The 26,823-nt window shown below is 40.1% G+C and overlaps 1 protein-coding gene across 1 annotated transcript in view; it reads right to left on the bottom strand.

Annotated features, from left to right (window-relative positions):
* Positions 1–1,282: 1,282 nt before the first annotated feature.
* ATG7 (autophagy related 7) overlaps positions 1,283–26,823 on the bottom strand; it is a gene marked incomplete at its 5' end in the record, with an annotated part of 381,295 nt that continues 355,754 nt past the window's right edge. Inside the window, 1 exon segment of the mRNA XM_073592362.1 lies at positions 1,283–1,413. Coding sequence (XP_073448463.1) covers positions 1,381–1,413 — 33 coding nt within the window.

Raw genomic sequence — 26,823 nt, 5'->3', positions numbered from 1 at the left:
CCCCCACCAGCGCTCCTCCCTCTTGACCAGTGCCCCCAATTACAAGCTGCTTGCTATGAGGGCACTGGTGCTGTTCACTCCCGAGACCCATTCAATGTGTCCATAAGACACATAGAGCAGTGGATCGGCCCCACCCCCTGCTCTCTTCTCATTGGCTCACTGGTTGTGATTGACAGCAGCGGGAGCCATTGTCTCAGCCAATGAGAAGAGAGACCCAGGACAGCCAATGCTCCTGTGCACTTCAATGGATCGAGAGGAGGCTCAGATGAGTATTAGGGGTAGCTGTAGGGGGAGCAGCACACAGATTTTTTTTCCTTTGTGCATAGAATGCATGAAGGTAAAAAAACCTTCAGCCTTTACAACCGCTTAAAAGAAGAACTCTAGAATTTCAGAATCTCTGGATCACAAAGTGGTGAGAGTAATACAGAACCTTCTAATTTATTTTCATGTCCCCAGTACAAGGACCTTCAACTGCACAATTTGGGTTTTGGCATGCTGGCACCTTCTGCTTACAGCTCTCAATGGAGGTAAGTGTAAAGTGCATCAAACTTATCTCTCCCTGATCCTAGATTTTACAATCTTAGAGCTCTTTACATTTGTCCATTTTCTTGTTGTTTCCATTTATCATCTATTGCATATAATATTTTCATTTAAGTCTTGGTTGTACAATTGTCCTATATAAATTGAATGCAATACACACAAAAGACATTCAGTCTACATTCGATATGAGCACAATACTATGCTTTGAGAAAATGTACAAACAGGCATTGCTATTGCAAAATAAGAATAATTTGCTTACAACTGCTATTGTAGTAATACACATATGACAAATATGAAATTGTAAATTTCTTAAAAAAAGAACATAATACAGATATAGCATGAAAAGTGCTGAGCGACTCTTTGTAAATCTCCCCCATAAACGCTTTGTTCTTACTCATAAAATACATTTGTGGATATTTTGATTACTGGTAGGTAGAGGGTTCAATAACAGTTTATATTCATGTTATTACTATACTTTGGGACCTATCTCCATAGATTTTAAATTTAGTAACACATTTCTATTAATATCACATATGTTCTTAAAATTCTGTCTCAGTCTGTAGATTTTTATATAGTTGCTCTAAATCTTAGATCATTTTATTTTACAGGTATATATTTACAGGAAAACATCAAAGACCATCTTTCATCTTCTGAGAGAGACGGTATCTGGAAATTAATATCAGCCTCAAAATGAATATAATGATTTATACTAAAGCAATAAAAAGCAGAATTTTATCCAGGGTAAGATCATTATATACGATTTAATACAGAGAGACAAAGAGCATACTGTTTTTATTTGCAGACTGGTAAAAAATAGGCAGGGAGAGGGAATCGAGCCATTTATATCACTTCGTCGTCACTCATGTCCCAGATCTGAAAAAAATATTTAATAGCAATTAAGAAACAATTTATTACAGGAAGAATTTCTTAACATTTGCACACAAAGCAAATAATTCTAATCTTATACCATTGCCATTTGCACCCTCAAAAGCACGAAGTTGGAAAAATGGGTTCAACAGTACTCGACCCAATACATTTTGGAATTAAACTTAAAGAATGGCCATACTTTTGCATAATTATCCTTTAAATTCCCCCACCAGAACTCAGAACTCCTAAAAGTCTATATCCATCTGTCTATGCTCCTGACAGATCCATGATGTGTGGACAACAGGCAGTGCCCTTCTCTTAGCTGATTCCATGCATACAAGGAAAAAAAAGTCTATCCACTCCTATGGAGAGACCATCTTCCATGCATCCCAACAATAGATGGGCTTTCCATAGCAATAAATGTGAAATTTCTGTGCATGCGCAGAAGTAGGAAGCCAGCTGGAAAGTTTGCAGCAGTGGCTGTGCACTTAATGATGGACAGGAGCAAAAAGGGCTTGTCCTTTAACAAAAATTCTAAATAGCACTGTTCTAAATTCCTCTTAACCACCTTAAAATATTTCTTTAGTAAGCTTGCATATTTATAACTGGAATTCTCATGTTCCATGCACTCAATTGTGACTCTTAAGTCCTCAAGCACACTGGGCGTTTGCTAAGCTGTCCTGAACGCCTTTCTTCTGGCACTAGAAAAGCAGTTTCAAAAACGCACATAAAGCCACGTTTTTGATAAATGCGTTTAGGTGCTTGGGCCTAAATTAATTTCTTTGGTCAGAATAAAAATGTACTCAGACCATTGAAATAAACTAATGCTCAAGTGCTAAATGTGCCTATCGTTAACACGCGTTTAGACACGTTTACACACATTTAGGCGTTTCAAGTATTTTTTCTGCCAAACGCGGCTGCTTCTGAATGCGCTAGCAGTGTTTTTTTTTCCTGCCTTTAAACACCCCTGCTGCTATGCGTCTTTAAGCGCCTATGTGTGCATGGTCATTGGAGGCGTATAGAGGCAAAAAGAAAAGTAAAATGCTCCCAAAAGTGGCATTTTTATTACCCAGTGTGCATGAGGCCTTAATGTTCTATTAAACATTTTTAGCTGTTTTTGAAAATTCAAGATAAAAGACTAGTTTCTCTGTTATAAAGCTGTAATGATCCTGTTAGTAAAATGTAATGGTGTTAGGTGTGTCAACTTCCTAGAAAACCAGCTGCGATTGCACATATACAGTATTAGTAAGATTAGTTCAAAAGGATCTCATCATTTAGACTCCTGCCTCAGCAGTCAGCCAGGAGGAAGACAACACCTACAGTAGCTGAAAGATCAAATAGTAAGGCAAACTATACAAAACACTGACAAGCTAGTGATGTTTTTGAGCAATGCACAATGACTGATAGCAGGAAGGCAACTGCCTTTTTTCTCATCCTAGATTTACTTAATGTGGTTGTAAATCCACTTTAGCGTTTTCAGACAATCCCCTGTCTTTAGATAATGCAATGTCTCCAGTGTCTGTGCTTTAACAAATGCCTCTGTATACCTTATTTCTGAGCACCGCACGCCACTGATGTGACCGGCCACCAATCTGACAGCTACAGTGGGAGGAGCCGAGAATCCCCCGCTGACGTCAGTCAGGAGGAGGAGAGAGGCGGCCGGTCACGTGAGTGCTGAGCAGTGCTCGGAAAGAAGGTTTACAGAGGCATTTGTTTATGAAAGCACAGACACTGGAGACATTGCATTATCTAAACACAGGGGATTGCCTTAAAATACTAAATTTATTTCAGCAGGAGAGGAGGGGCGGGGCGGGCACTGTCATGAGCTGACAGGCAGGGAGGGGGGGAGCTGGGGAGGAGGACAGAGGCATGTAAACTAATCACGGTATGAGGGTTCAGCAGGGGAGAGGGCAGAAACTGGCAGGATCAGCCAGGTATTTTAGGTGATACAAAGGGCCAAAATAAACAGCACAAGCATTGTGCTGTTATACATGCTTTAAAGAGACAGGTATATCTAAAGCCAAAAAGTTTTATTTTCTATTTTGGATAAATTAGGGGAAGGTAATGCTGCTGTCAGTTTTTTTTTTTGCTAGCTACATCTTATTGCGGAGCTTTTCCTTCATTTCCTGTCCTATGGATTAAATAGGAAGTCAGTGGATACCTTTCCAATGTAAGGGAAATCTACACTTAGACAGTTGTCACGTTACAAATGTCCCCATTAAAAAATGTCCCCTGTATTCCTGTTCTGGGGGCAACCTAAAAATTTGGATTAACCTTCACTTCATTCCTGGAGACATTGGCGATCAGGGATAAAAAATTAATCTCTCTAATGGGCGCATAGACCACACTAAAAACCTGACAGACGCTATTCCCTCATCTTGCCCTTATACTCCCTTCTTTGCAAATATTTACAGACACATCTGCCAAATATGATATATTTAGCTAATAAAAACCACACATAATGGAAAATCCATGAACAAAGTCTGTTCTAGTTTGCCCCTCGGTTGGGTGCCACCATCATGCTCTCATACAGAAAAGAGATGGTCAGTCACAGCCTGCTAGTCAAAGACACCTCTGCCCTTCGTATGACACCCATGTATCACTGCTCAGAAGGCCGGCACACATTAGCGGCTGGAGATAGAGATAAGGGGCTTAACTGTTGACTTATGGCTTTTGACACAAGACATTGATACTGTTTAGTCTGCATATTTTGTGAATATGTACTTAAAAAAGAAAAAAATAAATAAATTGATCAGATTATGAAATTATCTCTATGTTTATACGTTTAGAGATTTATAGACTAGTAGGCAAATATGAAAAGCCAACCTTTAGTCCAGCAAGATATTAGTTTACATATCATTAATTGTATTTATAAACCTATCCATGAATCCAGTCCTGTAAGCATCATTATAAATACTACAATATATTGAAATTACTTGAAATATATTCTCTTTAATCCTTTAAACAATAGAGAAAAAAAAAGTGATTTTAGACACTATTTGCACTATATTGTGTGTCAGAATGGTAAGGAATGGATTGGAAGATGTTCAGGCAATTACAACAGAAAACATGGAGATATGATAGAGGGGCTTATAGACTACTGGAGCTAGACTATTGGTAACTAATCTGGTAATTAATCAGTGGTTGAACTCCAAACCCAATACCAGCTTGAATTTGGTAGGTCAAAATCCTTAAAATTCATAGATAAGTCTTCTTATGCAAAGGCAAGGCCATTTATTCTTTAATCATAAACACATGGTCTCAGCACTGAGGCTCGGTTCACACTACTGTGACCCGAAAGTCATGCAACTTACGGTGCGACTTTACCAGGTAACTTCCTGGTGAATTGAGTATTAATTTGATGCAGCTTGATGCAACTTTGAAGTGTCTTTGTCTTGTGCAGGTATGCAGAGATAACAGCATAGAGGAAGATGCCATGCACTGCCTGGGTAATCGTCCTGTAATGTAGGATGTAAATCACATCAATATAGATGAGAATCCGACTTGGGAGGGAACTTCCATTAAAGTCTATGGGCCCAAGTCAGATAGAAGTTGCCTTGAAGTAGTACAGGAACCTTTTCTAAAGTCAGAACAGCTTCAGTAGTAGTGCTAATTAAGACAGCTCTCATTGACTAAAATGGGATTTCACGTCATGCGACTTGGGGTCTCACAAATCGGATCCCAAGTCGTGGCAGTGTGAACTGAGCCCAAGAGTACTAATCACTGAGGCATGGTGTCACCCTTATATTTTTGGTCAGGTAAAAAGTCATAATCTGCTTTTGAGGTTCTCAGATTAATAGTATGTTGTTTATAAGAAGCAAAATTTGGAGTTACCGGGTAACGATAAAGTCAGTGTTCACCCAGCAATAGCATATTCAAAGGGCTTTGACCCACCTACAAGCAGGAATGTTTGTATGTCATACTAGTGAGCCCATCTTGCATCGCTCACTCATGAAGAATGGCTCAGCCTATAAGTTATTGTCATTTGCAAGTTCAGTGTCATCCACCACTGCAACACAACATAAGATACAAAGCTTAAAGGCCCTGGTTGATGTTACATAGTAGGTGAGGTTGAAAAAAGACACAAGTCCATCAAGTCCAACCCATGTGTGTGATTATATGCCAGTATTACCTTGTATATCCCTGTATGTTGTGGTCGTTCAGGTGCATATCTAATATAGTCTCTTGAAACTATCAATGCTTCCCGCTGAGACCACCGCCTGTGGAAGGGAATTCCACATCCTTGCCGCTCTTACAGTAAAGAACCCTCTACGTAGTTTAAGGTTAAACCTCTTTTCTTCTAAGTTTAATGAGTGGCCACGAGTCTTGTTAAACTCCCTTCCACGAAAAAGTTTTATCCCTATTGTGGGATCACCAGTACAGTATTTGTAAATTGAAATCATATCCCCTCTCAAGCGTCTCTTCTCCAGAGAGAATAAGTTCAGTGCTCACAACCTTTCCTCATAACTAATATCTTCCAGACCCTTTATTAGCTTTGTTGCCCTTCTTTGTACTTGCTCCATTTCCAGTACATCGTTCCTGAGGACTGGTGCCCAGAACTGGATAGCATACTCTAGGTGAAGCCAGACCAGAGTCTTGTAGAGCGGGAAAATTATTGTTTTATCTCTGGAATTAATCCCCTTTTTAATGCATGTCAATATTCTGTTTGCTTTGTTAGCAGCAGCTTGGCATTGCATGCCATTGCTGAGCCTATCATCTACTAGGACCCCCAGGTCCTCTTCCATCCTAGATTCCCCCAGAGGTTCTCCCCCCAATGTATAGATTGCATTCATAATTTTGCCACCCAAATGCATTATTTTACATTTTTCTACACTGAACCTCATTTGCCATGTAGTTGCCCACCCCATTAATTTGTTCAGATCTTTTTGCAAGGTTTCCACATCCTGCGGAGAAGTTATTGCCCTGCTTAGCTTAGTATCGTCCGCAAATACAGAGATTGAGCAGTTTACCCCATCCTCCAGGTTGTTTATGAACAAATTAAACAGGATTGGTCTCAGCACAGAACCCTGGGGGACCCCACTACCCACCCCTGATCATTCCGAGTACTCCCCATTTATCACCACCCTCTGAACTCGCCCTTGCAGCCAGTTTTCAATCCATGTACTCACCCTATGATCCATGCCAATGGACCTTATTGTGAACAGTAAACTTTTATGGGGAACTGTGTCAAATGCCTTTGCAAAATCCAGATACACCATGTCTATGGGCCTTCCTTTATCTAGATGGCAACTCACCTCCTCATAGAAGATTAATAGATTTGTTTGACTCATTGTTCATGAATCCATGCTGATTACTGCTAATGATACTGTTCTCATTACTAAAATCTTGTATACAGTCCCTTTATCATCCCCGCCAAGAGTTTACATACTATTAATGTTAGGCTAACTGGTCTGTAATTCCCAGGGATGTATTTTGGGCCCTTTTTAAATATTGGTGCTACATTGACTTTTCTCCAATCAGCTGGTACCATTTCAGTCAGTAAAAATTAGGAACAATGGTCTGGCAATTACTTGACTGAGTTCCCTAAGTACTCTCGGGTGCAAGCCATCTGGTCCTGAAGTTTTATTAATATTAAGTTTCCCAAGTCTAATTTTAATTCTGTCCTTTGTTAACCATGGAGGTGCTTCCTGTGATGTGTCATGAGGATAAACACTGCAGTTTTGATTACTGAAGCCCCCCGATTCCCTCGTGAAGACTGAGGAGAAGAATAAATTCAATACCTTTGCCATCTCCCCATCCTTTGTAACCAGATGTCCTTCCTCGTTCTTTAGGGGGCCAAAATGGTCTGTCCTCCCTTTTTTACTGTTTACATACTTAAAGAATTTCTTGGGATTTTTTTTTTCTCTCCTCCGCTATGTGTCTTTCATGTTCTATCTTAGCTGTCCTTATTGCACCCTTACATTTCTTGTTGCGTTCTTGATAAAGTCTGAATGTTGAGGATAATCCCTCAACCTTGTATTTTTTGAAGGCCTTCACCTTTGCTTTTATATGCATTTTTACATTGGAGTTAAGCCATCCAGGACTTTTGTTCGCTCTTTTAAATTTATTACCCAATGGGATGCATTGGCTAATGCCCTTATTTAATATGCTCTTAAAGCAAACCCATCTCTCCTCTGTGTTCTTTGTTCCTAAGATTTTATCCCAATTTATGCCTTCTAGCAAATTCAGTGTCTTTGTATTCCCCTTATGTTTCCTATTTGTGTGATTTATACTGAAGCCAATTGACCTGTGATCGCTGTTACCTAAATTGCCCTGTATATCCACATTAATATTCAGTTTGAACGGACTACCCACCCAACGCAGCACATGTTTTAATGGACATGCACCCTTTTTTTTAATGCAGTTCACCACAATGCACAGCTGTTTCACATTAGCATGTTGTGGTGTCCTAAAATGTACAGTATCTCACAAAAGTGAGTACACCCCTCACATTTTTAAAAATATTTTATTATATCTTTTCATGTGACATTACACTTTGCTACAATGTAAAAGTAGTGAGTGTACAGCTTGTATAACAGTGTAAATTAGCTGTCCCCTCAAAATAACTCAACACACAGCCATTGATGTCTAAACCGCTGGCAACAAATGTGAGTACACCCCTAAGTGAAAATGTCCAAATTGGGCCCAAAGTATATAAGTCAATATTTTGTGTGGCCACTATTATTTTCCAGCACTGCCTTAACCCTCTTTGGGCATGGAGTTCACCAGAGCTTCACAGGTTGCCACTGGAGTCCTCTTCCACTCCTCCATGATGACATCACGGAGTTGGTGGATGTTAGAGACCTCTTGTTCCTCTACCTTTCGTTTGAGGATGCCCCACAGATGCTCAATAGGGTTTAGGTGTGGAGACCTGCTTGACCAGTCCATCATCTTTACCCTCAGCTTCTTTAGCAAGGCAGTGGTCATCTTGGAGGTGTGTTTGGGGTCGTTATGTTGGAATACTGCCCTGCGGCCCAGTCTCCGAATGGAGGGGATCTTGCTTGGCTTCAGTATGTCACAGTACATGTTGGCTTTCATGGTTCCTTCAATGAACTGTTGCTCCCCAGTGCTGGCAACACTTATGCAGTCCCAGACCATGACACTCCCACCGCAATGCTTGACTGTAGGCAAGACACACTTGTTTTTGTACTCCTCACCTGGTTGCCACCACACGCTTTACACCATCTGAACCAAATACATTTATCTTGGTCTCACCAGACCACATGACATGGTTCCAGTAATCCATGTCCTTAGTCTGCTTGTGGGCTTTCTTGTGCATCATCTTTAGAAAAGGCTTCCTTCTGGGATGACAGCCATGCAGACCAATATGATGCAGTGTGTGGCGAATGGTCTGAGGACTGACAGCCTGATCCCCCACCCCTTCAACCTCTGCAGCAATGCTGGCAACACTCATATGTCTATTTCCCAAAGACAACCTCTGGATAGAACGCTGAGCACATGCACTCAACTTCTTTGGTCGACCATGGCGAGGCCTGCTCTGAGTGGAACCTGTCCTGTTAAACCGCTGTATGGTCTTGGCCACTGTGCTGCAGCTCAGTTTCAGGGTCTTGGTAATCTTACAGCCTAGGCCATCTTTATGTGGAGCAACATTTTTTTTTTCAGATCCTCAGAGAGTTCTTTGCCTTGAGGTGCCATGTTGAACTTCCAGTGACCAGTATGAGAGAGAGAGAGAGAGAGAGAGAGAGAGCGATAACACCAAATTTAACACACCTGCTCCCCATTCACACCTAAGACCTTGTAACACTAACGAGTCACATGACACCGGGGAGGGAAAAATGGCTTATTGGGCCCAATTTGGACATTTTCACTTAGAGGTGTAGTACTCACTTTTGTTGCCAGTGGTTTAGACATTATTGGCTGTGTGTTGAGTTATTTTGAGGGAACAGCAAATTTACACTTTTATACAAGTTGTACACTCACTACTTTACATTGTAGCAAAGTGTCATTTCTTCAGTGTTGTCACATTAAAAGATATAATAAAATATTTACAAAAATGTGAGGGGTGTACTCACTTTTGTGAGATACTGTATATGCATTGTGATATGCATCTAGCTCTGCGTTACCAAAATGCATGTTGTGAATAGGCCCTTAGGGTCACATACTACAAGGAGTGCCGATTTATAGCTAGTGCTTAAAAGGATAACATTGTAACTGCACAGTTTTTTACAAAATACTAGGTATTAGCTTGAGCGACGATTTAGGAAAAACAATCAGTTATAGTGACTAATGACAGGAAAAACCTTAAAGGATTCGGTAACCTCCTTTTTAAAAAAAAAAAAAAAAAAAAGATTTAATGTTGGGAACAAGGAAAAAAAATGTAATCATTACCTTGACATAGACAGTCAGTCTTAAGACAAGATTTTCAGTTACATTACATACACACAGCGTTGGGACAAATTTATACAAATTTATACAATAACTGTAGGTTGTTAAATGACTGATACCACATATCCATTATCAGTTTAGGTAGTCTGATTTTGTTTTCTATAGGGACTAAATCCTGGTACACACTAGCAGTTCTTTTTCGTTCAACCCATCGGGCTTGGGAGGAGCCGCTGTATTAACTATTCATTGTTAGTACAGCGTTCTCCCCAGCTGGGCTATTGTGTTCTGACTGGGGGACGGACCTCCTGTCAGAACACACCTGCCAGCACTTTCAGCCATTGGCTGAGAGTGCTGATTGGATGTCCATCGGCAGACATTTTTCAGTCATTGCCCCTTCGGCAGAAGCCGGACATTTGGCCTGCTTCTGTCAGCCCGGCTGCTGTACACACGGGACGAACATTGGCCGGATTCTTTGAACCGGCCAATACCGCCAGATATTCGTCCCATGGGCTTAAAGCTTGATTGTCATCTACGTTTTTAACTACTACAAGCAGGAAAAACCCTTGTAAAATAACAATAAACCATTTATGGTATAAACATAGCTGTTTCCGTATATTGACGCCAACTGACAAAATTTAGGTGGATTTGGTACCCTTATCTTTTGATTATCAAGAAGGACTGGATAAACCTATCGGTAAAACTGAGACACCAATCAAAAAAGAAAGCATTATTATTGCAGGTACTTGTAAAGCGTTGTATATAGGACCGTCAATTTACGCAGTGATTTACATCACATCAGTCCCTGCCCTCAGGGAACGTACAAACTAAGTTCCCCATCTCAAATACATACACATACTAAGGTCAATTTAGATAGGAGATAATTAACCTACCAGCAAGTCTTTGGAGTGTGGAAGGAAACCGGAGTACCCGGAAGTAACCCACAAAGGTACACAGAGAGAAAATGCAAACTCCAGGCAGGTAGTGCCATGGTTGGGATTTTAACCAACGACCCTAGTGCTGCTAGGCAGGAAGTGCTAACCACTTAACCACTGTTCTGCTTCAAAATACAATCCATTCCACTGCCCACCAAAAAACCTCTGCTGGATGGCTTTCCTGGTCTGCTTGTAAAGTAAAAACTCCAGCGTCATTCTCTTTATGTTGCTCTTTTAAAATGAATTTCGACATCCGGCAACAATCAAAAATGAAAAGAACAATACACCTACAACTTCTGTTTGCTTTCCAGTTTATGAATAGGGAAAGCTAGATTGTCCTGTAATTGCGTCCATGACACTTAGCCAAAGAAAACACAAGAAATGTCAAGTCGGTGTATTGGCTCAGAAGCTAGAAAAACACCTATTGTTTTTCTGATGACAATTCCAAGATACACGAAAAGGTGAATGAAACTCCCATTTTATCAGATTAAGCTGGAAATTAAAACATTACTCCTCTGTGGCAGACTATTGGAGGGACAAGCAGTACAACACTCTAATAAACCACTGACATGTACCCCCATGTTTGTTTAAAAAAGTGCAAACATATTTCATAGCATTTTACAAAGAACATTTTATTATGTTCATCAGTTACAAGAGGCTTTTCAGACTCAAACAAAACATTTGGTTAAAGTGTGTGTCTGTACAAAAACATATGCCATACATCTCTGCAATAATGCTCATTTATTCATGTTATATCCCTTTAAAAACGCTGCAAGTATAGAAAAATCCCAGTTGATTCTGCCAGATATTCAGTGCGCTCCCAACTTCCTATGTGCAATGCTTCCACTGCAATAACATCTCAACCATTGTTCTTAGACCTGTCTACTTCTCCTTTATGGGCTACAGAACTCATGTCATGAGATGAGGAGAGGGCGGGATGTTATGAGGTTTAGCAAAAAGACCCACACAGGGTTGACATCACTGCCTTGGCTATCAGTAAAGCAGAGGCTCCCGTGGCTGTCAATCAAAGTCAGTTAGCTAATTAGGAGAGAGAGAGGGTAGGGCTGAATGGCAGCTCCATGGCTGAATGAACACACAGAACTGCAACTCAGCTCGGGTGCCCCCATAGCAAGCTGCTTGCTGTGGGGGCACTCAAAAGGAGGGACGGGTCAGGAGCAGCAAAGAGGGACCCGAGAAGTGGAGGATCCAGGCTGCTCTTTGCAAAATCACTTCACATAGGAAGTATCACATCTTTGTTATTTTCTTTTTTTTATACAAGACTTTACAATCACTTGAAATCAGGAGTTCACTGGAACAACGTGTCTTTACTGTATTTGCAGCGTGTTTACATGGATGGGGAGATGTGCATGCATTGTAGAGATGTTTTCAGTATGTTTGCCATCATGACTCACCGTATACTGTTTTCTTACCTAAAGACTGCCAGTAACAGCACTTCCTGCTTCAGGCCGACAATACAAGGCAACTGCACCACAATTAAAAACAGCATTGTCAGCCTGACATGCCAGCTACTTTAACTGGCTGCTTGACTGCCAATCAGGTCTACGAATGCCTTCTGCAGGTTCAACAGACAATGGAAGGAGTACGCACGCTTAGTTGACAACACCGCTACTAATTGCAAGGCAGTCACTTAGGTCTTTAGCCTGAAACAGGAAATGCTGTTACTGGGAAGATCTCCAGGTAGGCTCAATTCTTTAAGCTGGGTTGGGTATTTTACAGGTGAATTCAAAGAAACTTGAAAATACTCTTTTGCAGTGGGAGTGTGCTCACATTGCAAGATTTAACTGCTTGTTTAGTACTAGGGGATGTGGAAAAGTAGACCTACCTGATCCTCTGCACTGCTAGTTGGGTCTCCAAAGCATTTTCTTTCACATCCTCTGGTGGGTCCTGACATCATCAAGATCAATGTAGGGTCCACAGCCCTGCACTGGATGTGATGAAGCCCAGGGACAGTCCACCGCCAGTAGAATTGGGTGTAGGGTTGCCACCTCCATCCCTTTAAACCCGAACACATATTAATTACACAGGTTCTGTGGCTGATTAAGGTTTTAATCAAACTCAGTGCCTTATCTGCATTTAATTAGACTGCTAAATTAGAACCTGTGTAATTAATGTGTTCAGGTTTAAAAGGATGAGATGAAAACCCTAATTGGGTAAGTACATTTACCTAGACTATATGAGCAGTTAACTCTTGCAGTGTGGCTGCAGCCCCAATGAAAGAGAGAATTCTCAGATTCCATGAAGCTTTGCTTTAACTTTATTCCTTATTTTATCTTATGATAATTTCCTCTGTAAATATACATTTGTGTCATCCATAGTTGGTAAGGTTGAAAAAAGACACCAGTCGTGTATGTATGTGCATGGATGTTTGCGCATACGTGCTCACATGTGTTTATGCCACTACAATTTCCCATATCCCTGTATATTGCTTTCGCTAAGATGCCCATCTGAGAGGTTTTTAAATTTATTGATACTCCCTGCTGACCCCACCAACTGTGGAAGGGAATTCCACATCCTTACAGCGCTGTCAGTAAAGAACCCTTTCTACAGTTTAAGGTTAAACTCCTTGTGACGGAATTGTCCAGCACTCAGCTTGAGTGCTTCCTTCAGTATACCACTTCCTCCAGTCTGACATAGGAACCAGATATTACAGCTGAATATTGCATAGCATACAAGACTAGACAGAAATAGCTTGTATGAGAATTGGAACTGTTTATTGAAAACTCCCACAGAATTTATAGTATACCAGGTGAGCCTGGGGAACAACCAACATAAACAGTATGCTACTCCTCCTCTAGCAACTAGTAGCTGACAGTAATATAGTTAACATGAGGGAATTAACTAGGCACTTAACCCAGCCTATGATGGTGACCAGACTATTCGGTGCCTACAATCACTGAATACAAAGTACTGTACAATACACATTATTATAAGTATAAACACAAAACATTGCACAATAGTTCTATAACAAGTTAAAGTGTTCACAAGATTAATCTCATCTCCAAGAGATGTTCAGACAGACAGAAACAATAGATGTCCCAATTAACAATGGGAGAGACACACTTAGCAGAATAACACAGAACACCTTAATAAACAGACTATAGCAGGACACCACCAGCACCAGGTGGCTTGCTGATCTGTGATGAGTCTCACAGTGTGAAGCATTCATTTTTGGTAATGGGTCATCTAGGCCCTAAACATGGATCCCGGGCCTAGATTCCCAGAGTCTGTGTGTTCTAGGAAGACATGAACCTGAATCAGAAACAAGACCACTCCAAGGGTCCCCCAGGCATATACCTCCCAAAGAGTAGTGTTCCCTTAAAAGCCAGGGCCCATAGTCAGTGGGTAAGAGGTCACCTTGCAGTCCCCTCCAAAAGCCCCTGTCCTGGCTGGGTCTGTCACACCCCTCCTCATCCAACTTCATTGAGTGGCTGCATGTCTTCTTAAGAGACCTGAGATTCAAATGTTTTTCCTCTAAGCTAGAATCACCATTTAGATATTTGTATATTGCGATCATATCTACACTTAAGCGTCTCTGCTCTGGGGAGAATACATTTATTATTTTTAGTCGTTCCTCATAACTGAAGTTCTATGGTCCCCTTTTTAGCTCAGTTGCCCTTTTGTGGACTTTCTCAAGTTCTAGCACATCCTTCGTAAGGACTGGTGACCAGAACTGTATGGCATACTCAAGATGTGGCTAAACCAGAGTTTTGGAAAGTGGTAGAATTATAGTCTTACCTCTTGAGTTGATACCTATTTTAATGCATCTGCTAGCCTTGCATTGCCTGCATATGCTGAATCTATCATCTACTAGGACCCACAGACCTTTTTCCATCTTAGATTCTCCCAGAGGTTCTCCCCCTAGTGAATAAGTTGCATTCATATTTTTAGCCCCCAAGTGCATTACTTTAAATTTTTCAATATTAGACATCATTTGCCATGTAGATGCCCACCCCTTTATTTTAACGAGGTCCTCTTGTAAAGCTGCTATATCTTGCTGGGAAGTCATTACCCTGCTTAGATTTGTATCTTCAGCAAATACTGAGATTGAACCCTTTTTATACTGACCTCAATATTATTTATGAACTAGTTAATCACTTGACCTTTGGAAGATTTACCTCCTTCATAACCAGGCCATTATTGTGATGCGGCACTGCATTACTTTAACTGACAATTGAGCAGTCATGCGATACTGTACCCAAACAGAATTTATGTCATTTTTTCCCCACAAATAGATCTTTCTTTTGGTGGTATTTGATGAACACTGTGTTATTTTTTGCGCTACAGACAAAAAAAGAAAAAAAATAATATATATATATATATATATTTATTTTACTTTCTGCTATAAAACATATCCAATAAAAATTAAAAAAGAAATAAATTTCTTCATACGTTTATGCCAATATGCATTCTGCTATAAGTTTTTATAAAAAAATCCCAATAAGCGTATATTGATCAGTTTATGCAAACGTTATAGCGTCTACAAACTATGGGATATATTTATGGAAAATGTATTTATATATTTTTTTATACTAGTAATGGCGGCAATCAGCGACTTCTAGTGGGACTGCGATATTGTGGCAGACTATCGGACACTAACTGACACTTTGCGGGAACCAATGATGCTAATACAGTGTTAAGTGCTAAAAATATACACTGTCACTGTACTAATGATAATGGCTAGGAAGGGGTTAAACATCTAGAGCGATCACAGGGTTAATTGTGTGCCTAGCCAGTGTTTTTGTTTACACAGTGTTTTGCTTTCACTAGGGGAAGTGGCCGATCCTAGTGTCTGCTTTGCAGAGACAGGATCCCCTCTTTATCCCCTCCGTTAGAACTGAGAAATGCCTGGTTTACATAGGCATATCTCAGTTCTCCATGTTTTACCAGCAATCAGCGAGTGCCGGAGGATATTGAGTCCCGCTGATCAGCTTGTGCTGTGAATCATCACAGTGGCGTGCCCCCTGCAGGCGGAAATTCAGAATCATGTATATAGCTACCACTCTGTAGCAGTAAAAGTACTATAGGGCAGTCAGCAAGTGGTTAACCAAAACTGGCATCAGGACAGGGCCTTGGGGTAATGCATTTACAACTCCAGACCATTCAAAAGATATGTTATTTATAACCACCCTCTGGATGTGCTCCTGTAACCAGTTTTTTAATGCAAATATTTACACAAACAGCGCCATTCACGTGGTTCAATTTTTCTTGTTGCTGACGCCGTTAATTATACATAATATAGATATAATGAGTTACATATAAACTCTCCCAGTGGGATTAAAATGCTGTGTGAAACCAGAGAAAGCGACTCGGTAAGTATTATCACACAGTTGGGGGTTGGAGGGAATAATGACCTTATTAACTAATGCCACACTTTACATGTGAATACAAAGAAGCCATCATGAGTGCACCCTGGTAAACAGAGCAGAGATGTTTCCCTCTGTTCCCAGGGAGAAATGTGACATTAATGCAATATTTCACATGCTGATGTGAAATGTCTGCCTTTAGAGTCAGCACGTAGGGTAATTTGAGTAGTGTCACAATTATGGAAATAACGTCGGCACACAATTACTTTCCAGACAAAGCTGATCTTTATCTATTATTCCTGCACAGAAGCCTCTTTTCAAAGTCCAGAGCTTTGGATTACAGTGCTCACCAGCGACATTAGTCAAATAAATGTTATTTACCAAAGATATGATCTGAAGACTGAAGTTTCTACTGTGCAAACATCCGGGTCTGGTGCAGACTGGAGTGTACTAGCCCCACAGAGGGGCCACAAGTGTGTAGAGGTCAGCTACTACTAAGGCAGCCTGGCTGTGCGTCCTACAGATAAAGATTTTGTCATACTAAAGAGGAAACTACAGCATTTTACAATTGTTTTAGAAATGGATGTGAATGCAATTTATATTAATGTTTTAAGTACCCTGAATATTGTTTGCAGATTACTATGCACCCACATTTCCTACTTCAGCTGCCTATAGACAACAAAATGTTGAGGCTTTCTGTGTACAAACACAAACTCTTGGATAAGTCAAATGTTTGGTATTTTGTATATGGAAAGGCTTGATGGAGGCCAGCATAGATATGATGCATGCACTCCTGGCGATTAGCTTAAAGCATAGCAGTGTTTTTTTTCTCCCCGCAAAATTATTCAGTCCCAATCTGTCTACAGATGGCCATAGACCTATATTCTAATCATCTCAGATGTATGGACACTGTACCCCTGACACCTTGGTCGATGTCTGTATTTCACTGCTCCATCACTTGGTGCAAGCTTAAAGGTGGCTTTAATTCATCTGTTGGCAGGTTCCCAAACACAAAGGTATTACCTGGTGAGTAAATGTGTGTAGGCCAACAAAGAGAAGCTTGGGAAATAACCTGCAGAAACCTCAAGGGAAGGCTTATATAGTTATTGTGTGATATTCCAGGAGGCTTCACTCAAATGAAGTGCTTCCCACTGAGTTCAGTCAAGCCAGAAAATACTGTTTTAGGGATTTTAGCACACTTTTTTTTTTTTAAAGAAAGTAAAAGTATGGTTGCCCTTGCATGGGCATCATTTCAAACACAAATAAAAATGATATCAAGCGTCCTGGCTTCCTCCTGCAGCACCACTGCTCAGGCTTAAGCCTAGGTCTTTGGTTTGGATCCTCAGACCATCTCTCAGCAGCATTGTGCTTACATACACCTCTCTCTCAATGCTCTCTCTTGCAGCTCTCTGCTGCTCTGGTCCATGCCCTGGCCTCAGGGTAGGGGACCTCCTGTCTCCCAGGTGGAGCCCTGAATTACTACTATCAAGGTTATGCACAACTGCACACACAGGTAAGTCTAACAAGACGTTGGCCCCGAGTTAGAGGTTTTGTCCCTTCCAAGACTCTTTGAAGCCACTGAAATCCAGAACCCAATACAGGAATTACAAAACTCAGAGAAACCCATAAAAACTAATTTATATGCCCATGAAGCCATTCTGGAGCCTTTCAGTCTGCATCCTTGAGACCATTTACCTCTTTTTACACAGTGGCAGGCAGGGCCCAGCACTCTCACAATTGACAAACCATGGCTGTTAGAAAAGGATGTCTAATCTCTCCAATCCTGAAAAGCCTCAGCAGCATCAGGGACTGTCACACAGACATGAAAATGTTTTTTTGTCCAGATTAAAATGTTTACTTCTCATGTGTTTGTGTCTCATTACTCTGGGTGCTCTGGTTTCTTCTACAGCTCCAAAAGCAATGTGATATTTATCACCTTTCACCTAGGCTATCTCTAGTGCATGTGCATCTGTAAGACAGTTTATTGGTGCTATATAAATTAAAAAATAAGTATACATTAAACTTGATAATACAAATTAAAATAATATTAATCAACATTTTACACAATATGGGGGTTCCCTGAGGACATCTGGATGAAAGTTGGCTTCTTTGAAAGGGCCTACTTGTTTTTGAGGCCTAAAGTTTAAACATAAGAATTTTTATAAAAAGAAGTATAAATATATATATAAGGACACAGATAGGTTGGACTTGATGGACTTGTGTGTTTTTTCGACCTCACCTACTATGTAACTATGCAATAAGTGATATACCGCGCTATAAAACAAGTGTACCAACAAAAACCATGTCAATGAAGACTGCTGCGATTAAAGTGATATATCAAGGTAACATACATAAAAATAAAATCACGCTAGTTCATAATGATTGCTAGAAGTGCTATGACATGCTAAAAGAAAAACATCACAAAGTGCATGGTGCACTATGAAAAAGTGAAATCACTGAATAAACGAATTAATGAGTCCTTTGGTGTAATGAGGAAAAGTCCTAACAAAAATTGTTAATATGTATTCCACCACCAAGTGATTAGTGTAGAGTCTTCTGTGGCATACCACGTGGTAATCGGGGACTCTTACCAGATAGTAGGGACCACCTATCGCTAGGTTGATTGAATAAGCAAGCAGAATAACCTCTGCAAGGTATAGGAGCTAAGCCCCTCGAGGAATGGAATGGCAGATGGATCCTTCACTAGGGTATCCCCTCACGGCATGATATCCCAGTCATACAGGGAGAAATTCATAGGAGGAATAAAGGGGCTCCAATTGTGTGATACCATTTAACAATATATTTATTGAAAAAGAAAGCTAAATGGCTACTTACAGGATATAAAACACGTATGCGCATATTGTCATATGTGACGTCTTCCGGTACTCCAGGAAGAAGTCACATGTGATGAAACATGTTGGGCGGTGCTATGCACTGATGCCATCATGCCCCACGTGACCCCTGAAATGCAGGTGTTCGTTTTGTTTGCCGGCAAAGTACTTTTTTATGTGCATACGTATTTTATATCCTGTAAGTAGCCATTTGGCTTTCTTTTTCAATAAATATAATTGTTAAATGGTATCACACTATTGGAGCCCTTTTCTTCTTCCTATGAATTTCTCCCTGGATGACCAGGATATCACACCATGAGGGGATACCCTAGATAAGAATTTTTAGAAGTTGATATAACAATATAGATTTGGTACTGATTGTAAGAATGTCTGTGATATTGCTATGCATGTATCACGCCCAAATAAATCTGTGCTGAAATAGAACAAAACACCACCACCAAAATGTGTCCAAACCAAAGTAAATTGATCTATACTTGGATTGAACGATGGCACATCGCTGATAGCCCAAAAGTTCTTTAAACCAGCAGATATCAGACTATGGCAATTATCTACAGAACAGATGTATTGATCCAAACTTGGGCCCTAGGCATGGTAGCAGCTTTGTCTCCCTAATCCCTTTAATTAACATTAATAAGGATAGCAATAAGCACAGAGAAACAGCACCATTTGCACCATCTGTACTGGAATGGCCTCTTCCCATCAGACACTAACAGAACACACAAGCATCCTTCCTTGTAAAGTGACAAGCAGGCACACAGATTTGACCATCCTATTTTTATGCAGGAGTATGAGGGTTGTAACTTGGCCCTGGATATCCACTGTCTAGGATGTCTTGTGGATGACCTGACTCTGATCTACAGACAATACTAAGGTTAAAGTAGGTCCAAACCCTATCACTAAAACGCAACATAAGCTTTAAAATGTTAAAGTAATATAAATGAATATGGGGTGATTTGCTTCCCTAGGTAGAGAGAGGAAGTGCCACATCCAATAATACACATGTTCCCTAGGGGGGGTGACTGGAACAAAACTCTCCTTCAAAGAGAATTAAGATGGATCTACCTATTAAAGGCCACTTCGCCCCCAGGCCTAAATGAGGCCGTTTGCTTTAAGCCATTCCTCGAAGGCTTTTGTTCTGGTGGAATGGAGAAATAAACGGGCCCCCCTTATGAATTCTGGAATTTTTCGGGATATTTTTATCCTAATTCATTATATCTTCTCAATAATGGGGAGATTCATTTTTCTTCCTTTGCATCCATTACTAATAAACTCCTGAATGAAAATAATAATCAAATGTGAAGTATAAAGAAAGATTAAATGCAATGTTCGACCTACATGCATTCAAAATTCCTTAAGCTGCCTTTGATCTATGACATACATGTCTGCGTCAGTGTGGGCCTCTAGAAAGCTACTGACTAAAGAGGATATTAGCTAATCATATACAACCATCTACAATATTTTTCTTTTCAATCATTATGAACTATGAGACTCGTTCACCTTACTTTATATGGGAACAATTACTTTTATGCTCCCTAACCTTAGTTATGGCTAATATACACCATATCTATTTGAATTCTCAACAAAATTTTCATATATATGAAGTCTTCTAAGGACCCAAATAAATAATCCAGAAGCGTTATACAAAATAAACGCAATAACATGATTAATGCTACACGCTATACGATTGTACCTAGACTCTGCAGACCATGTATGTCATACACTATATACATATGTATGTAATGACACAATATATTACTATGTACAGTACTGTTCCAGGTATTGAAAATCATAAGTAATTTGTAACATCTACCGTGCATGCATCTGAATTTATCAAAACTACTATGCTTATTTAAGCAAACCTAGCCCACTATATTGTGGGTATGAACCTATTTCTATGTTTTGTATTAATGCCTGTTTATTATTCTTTACCCCCTGGTATAACATGGTTCATGATAGATACTCTTATTTAGACAGTATTTGTTCTAGGTTGACAAATTCATATTAGATAACCATCTGTCTGTATTATATTACATTTTGATTATCCTGTATTAATAACTAGTTCCGTGAACTTGTGTACAGTTGCCTATTTAAATATACATGTCAGTATATATGTTCTTTAATTTAGTGTTTTCACCAGTGTTATTGTCCTTGTTCTAGTATATACTATAATTAGGTATTACTTCTTTTCAAAGCACTAATTGTTCTCTCTCCCTAGGTCTCTTCCCGGTAAGACTAGCTAGAACGATTGCCCCGAATGGAAAGCCGCCCAGTTACTTCATCTGGGCGGCGTCATAGGAGGTCACCTGGACAATAAACATCACCACCCATGACCTCCATATTGCTACTCCGGCGGACATGTGTAGTCCGCCGGTGTGGCATTCCGTGTCGGTGGGCCGGGTTTGCGTGACGCCGCTCCAACGTAAGTGCGCTCATGCATGCGCGGTAGGGGCAGCGCCGCGCATCCACGACTCAGGGGGCGTTTACGAGGCTTCCCCGACCAGGAACTATACAGATCAGCTGAGTGCAATCATTTGCGCCAGCTGATTGGAAGTTCGCTGACATAAAATGCCAGATCCTCTCATTCCCGGCTCAGGCGTTGTACATGCTGGATGCTGGGATGCGTGGCTGGCATATTTTAAACTTGATCTAAACAGGTACATTTTTTTGCATTGTTTAACATGGCTTGTCTATTTTCACCGAAACAACTCTTGACCAATCTTCTTTCTGTTGGCTCTATAACAACCCTGCTTTGAAATTACGATCTGCACACACGATTGCTTTATATGCATTAATATTTAGTTTCTATGGCCTGTTTACAGAGGATATACAACTCCTACTTATAGTACTTTTTTCTTTATATCCTTCAAAGTTTCAGCCTTGGTAGTAAGCTATAGTCTTGTTACTGTTCTTGCCACCATACTGACACTAATAGTATGAGTAAATATAATTGGGCCACCATAATGTCACATAATAATAGGATTTACCATTTTTTAAAAATGTACATCTATGTATGCACCTATATTATTATTATTATTAATAGCAAATACTCTGCGGTACTCTAGTGCTATACATGGACTGTACATTACAATCAAAATGATGAAAAATCATATAATACCCCTAATTAATTACGCCTTTTTCATTGATAATCTCTATGCTGATGTATATTCATCTCAAACACATAGATACATAATTAATCATACATGTACCATATATACTCTACCCATTTTGGACATATGATATTTACATAATATCAGACACTATTTCTCTTAGGAGATATTATACACATCTAATTCTTAGGCCAATATTTAACTCCTGTTTCCAAATACTTACCCCCTTATATTATTGTTTTACTTTCAGGGGTTCCCTCTTCTTTTGCCTCAGTATATCGCTCTGGCCTGCATGCATCCGGGAGGGACGGGGGTGGGTGAGATACCATGCCCCAGTAAATGGGACCATTACTAAGTGATATTATTCAGTGCTAACAATGATGTTCCAAAGACAGCAACTGTACCAGCAACAATGCCCAATGCTATTCTAATTTTGGAGTTTTAAAGTAACCCAACGTAACATATTATATAAGTGAGTGATCTATTATCTAACTATAAATGGATAAATACATCCATATCTACATGTCGTGGTAATTCACTCATTATTTTACATTTTAATTACTTTAGATGAATTGCTCTTTTCTGCTACATCCCTGAAGGACAAAAACACTGTTTATTCCGAAACGCGTTGGGTGTGAAAAAGAGCCCTCGTATAATTTACTGTTTGGTAACAACACTAAACTTATTGATTCTGTAATATGTTCCTTTGAATATGATACACTATGTTTTTAATCTATGTTATGTTTAAATAAAAAATCATTTTACTCTTCATACTTTGCTACACATACTTATTATCTAAATATTCTTTAGCAAGTGCCGTTAAAGTCCACTTAGGGGAATTTCCTTTTTCTATATACAAGTAATATAAATTTTGCTTTCAATCAATTTTAAATCTGTCGTTTTCATTGCATATATCTGGAGATCCTGCCATTAAGCTCCTTGCTCAAGCACTTCCCATTGTAAGGTGACAATTGTCTCCCAATTGGGCTCCTGCACTGGCACTACAAGTGGCCATGCTGGCACACATTGTGCAGGAACCATCCTTCTCACTATCCAGTCTAGGGAATGATGTGCAACTGCCACTGGAAAGAGTATGTGTGGCTTAAAGAGGCCGAAAGTGATCAGCAGCACTGAGATGAAAAAAAAAAAAAAAGGAATGAAATTAAAAAAAAATGTACAAACAGTACTTTACAAATAAAAAAACCCCCCAAAATGTCAATTGTTTATTATACATAGTGCTTTAAGCAAACTGAATGTTATCCAGTTAGGGTTTAGAGCTGTATAATAATGCAAATCTATGGCAAGCACAACATGAACAGAAGGTGAACGGCATTTACTGTAAAGGCCAGATTCATCACATGCATATAGCCAAGTCTTTTATATGTTCTCTACATACAAGGAACCCAGAAATATTTTTTGTTAAAATAACTTGCAATATAGAAAAAACACAGGCTGACAATCTAAAAATGACAGAGCCGACATAATAAACAATACAAATAATCTCAGTGGAGGGTGTCAGACACAAACACTGATCTACTCTATGATAACGTCAATCCTCTGACTCCGTTCAGTTTAATTCACTTCCTCCTGCAGGAAAAATAAACTCCAAAGCTTTTATTGAAAAGGACCATGTACTTTCTATACCTACCACCAGTCTTACCAAAGCCTTTAAAGATTTTTTTTTATTTCTTTACAGTTGAATTTCGGGGAAAATAAAAATCTTCCCTTGCAATGGGGTTCCCCTGCAATGCAAGACTTCAATGTTTATTAATTTCTAGGGTATCGGTAATCAGGACTTACCAAATCCCCCTCTTCCTCCGCAGCTAGCACCATCCTCTTCTCTCAATGCTCTGGCATGTGGGCGGTCTCTGTGTCCTTTCGTACAACGCAGGGCTATTGATCCTGCATTGTAGTCTATGACATCAGTGTGCCTGGGACCACCAGAGAACCTTAAAGAAAAGACTGCAGGGGCAGTCTTATAGCCTGGAGGAGACTATGGATGCGAGATACAGAGTAGATAAGTTCGTTTTTACTGGTGCCCTAGGCATACATGAAAATTTAACCCTTGCAGTGAGGATGGGGGGAGGGGGTTTCTCTACAAGTGCAGATATTTATTTTCCCTGGAGATCAGCTTTAACATATGTAATCTGATCATATTTAAAGGAGAAGTCTGCCATGCAGTATTTATATATAACAAAATTCAATATAAAAAAATCATCATTCTTTTCATGTGAATACAGTTGTCCCTGTTACTGTCAGATCCAAATGTTTGCACCTGTGTGTGGTCACTCTTCTCCAGTAGTATGTCCTAATTTACAAAGTCTGCACCAAAAAAGGAATTAGCTTTGCTTCCCTGCAGGCTGTTTTTTTTATGTAGAGGCATTCCCCACCCCACAGCCACACATTTACAAGGAGCATGCGGCTGCAGGGCGGGGAATATATCGGCCGCTTATGATTGGCCCAGTAACGTGACAGCTTCCTGGCAGGCTTGCCCAGGTGGGTTTAGACTAGGATCTGAACATGCTCGAGTTCTTCCCCAAGGCAAACCTAGTCCACACCTACTCCTATATACAAGGTCCTGGATGCTGGACTGTCAGTCTAGACCTGACGAATGCACAGATCCCAATAGCTCTCATGACCTCTGTTTCCTTCTGCATATACAGTAACCTTATATCACACTATTCAACTTTAAGGAATGCCTACAAAACATACAGATGCCGCAGTAGTAAAGTGATTCCCATTTAATCCTGCCTCTAGTAAGCCAGGATAGAGAAGGCCTTCCAATACAAACATTATAAAACACAAGTGCTTAGAACCATCACTTCTATGTGAGCTAAACAGTGTCAGATTGGTATTACAACAGCTGCCGGACATTTATATGCCTTCTACAATTTGCAATGGATCAGCTTTAAAACCAGCCCCCAAGTTAATGGGTCTGTGGTGAATAAATTCATTATAGTTATGAAGCTCCCCAAAATCCCTAATAAAATCCTTCCTCTCATGCCTTCCCTCCAGAGCTGTGAGGACACACTTTGAGCAGAACTGATCAACTTCTATGCAGCTTTCTCCCTCCTCCCTCCATCCCCTTCAGATCACGTGGATTCAACTTGTTCACTCAGCAGAAACCTGTGCAGCCTCTCTATCCATTAAATGTTGGCTCAGATGTGCTCTTTTCCGTCTAATGGACTTGGAAGATGGGTGCTGGGGTATGAATTGCAAAAGCCACTTAATGCTCCTCTTCCGTGCAGAAGCATTACCAAAAATGGGCGCTTTCACTGTATGCTATCAAATGTAGCAAAGCAAAAATCTGAATTAAAGCAGTACAGTATTGCTTCAGCACCCATAGATCTAATATGAAAAAGCGCAGTTGTGTTTTTAAAGCACAATATACAAAGTTGGATTTAAAGCTGAACAGTCAGCCTAATTCACTGCCCAGCGCAGTTCCAATGCAAGACATAGTTAAGCAAACTTGACATTCATAATAAAAATGTATAAGCAGAAGTTTCCTTTTGTACCAGCCACTTGCCAATATGATAAATAGATCAAGAAATTTGGGAACCTTAAATTGTATGCAAATCAAGACTTTTCCTGTATGCATTGAATATGGCGCCACTCATCCATACCTTAGTCTCCTTATTGGTCCATTAATGTGATGTGGTGTCTTGCTTACCCAATAGGTCACTCATTTCATTTTAGAATGCATTAAGGTGAAAATCCTAAAGTGATTGTAAAGGCAGAAGATTTTTTATCTTAAAAAGCCTTCTGTGTGTAGCAGCCTCCCTTCAGCCCCCCTAATACTCACCTGAGCCACATCTGTCCACGAGTCCCTCAGCCGTCCAGGACTCTCTTCCCGATTGGCTGAGACACATCAGCTGCGCCACTGGCTGTCAAGTCAGTTAGCCATTTAGGAGAGAGAGGGGGCACACGGAGCTGGACACACGGAGCTGCAGCTCAGATCTGGTGCCCCCATAGCAAGCTGCGGGGGCACTCAACAGGAGGGAGGGGCCAGGAGCAGCAAAGAGGAACCCGAGAAGAGGAGGATCCAGGCTGCCCTGTGCAAAACCAACTGCACAGAGTAGATAAGTATAAGAAAAAGAGACTTTACAATAATTTTAAGGCTTTACAACCTCTTTAATTTCAGTTGCTAGTAACCTGTGATTTTTTTATTTTAAGGTCACCTCTCCTAATGCATTCTTTTTATCATATGCTTAGTTCCCAGTATGAATTTCATAGGTTTAGGACAGGTTTTCTTTTTTTTGAAGTGTAATGGACATGTAAAAATACTGCAGTACCTCCAAAAAAAAAAAAAAAAAGAAGAGGTACAAAGTGTAATTTTATCATGGTACAATACTGTGCCTTCCAGCTATACTTTGGCACAACCATTACATTATTTAAACACTGAAATGGGAGTGGCTTAGAAAAACGTGCAAAGCTTGAAATTTGTAAAAAAATTTAGTGTGAGGTTCAAAGTTCAAAAGGTTAAAGTGTACGTCAAGCCACGCTTTTTTTATTGTTTTGTTTTTCTTGATACAGTGGGGAAGGGTTAGGACCTGTTCCAGTTTTACAACTATCACAGACTTCATTAGTCTCTGTTCACACCTATAGATGTGCAGCGGCATGCAGGTGTTTGTACGTTTTGATGCGTCACCTTTAGGGCAGCCCCATTCATGTGATTGGGCTGCCCTATGCATGACAATTGCATAAAAGAAGTTTGGGCACTTTTTTAAAAAAAAAAACTGCAACAATTTGAAAAAGGTTACTTTATGTTGTGGTGCATGCACGTTGGCCATTAAGAATGAATGGCACCACAGTGCACCTGCCGAACCATATGCAATATTGCATGTTTCTGAGCTGC

This window comes from Aquarana catesbeiana, linkage group LG07, assembly GCF_042186555.1.
Source record: "Aquarana catesbeiana isolate 2022-GZ linkage group LG07, ASM4218655v1, whole genome shotgun sequence".
NCBI classification, from domain to species: domain Eukaryota; kingdom Metazoa; phylum Chordata; class Amphibia; order Anura; family Ranidae; genus Aquarana; species Aquarana catesbeiana.
This window is presented reverse-complemented; position numbering and strand designations above follow the sequence as displayed.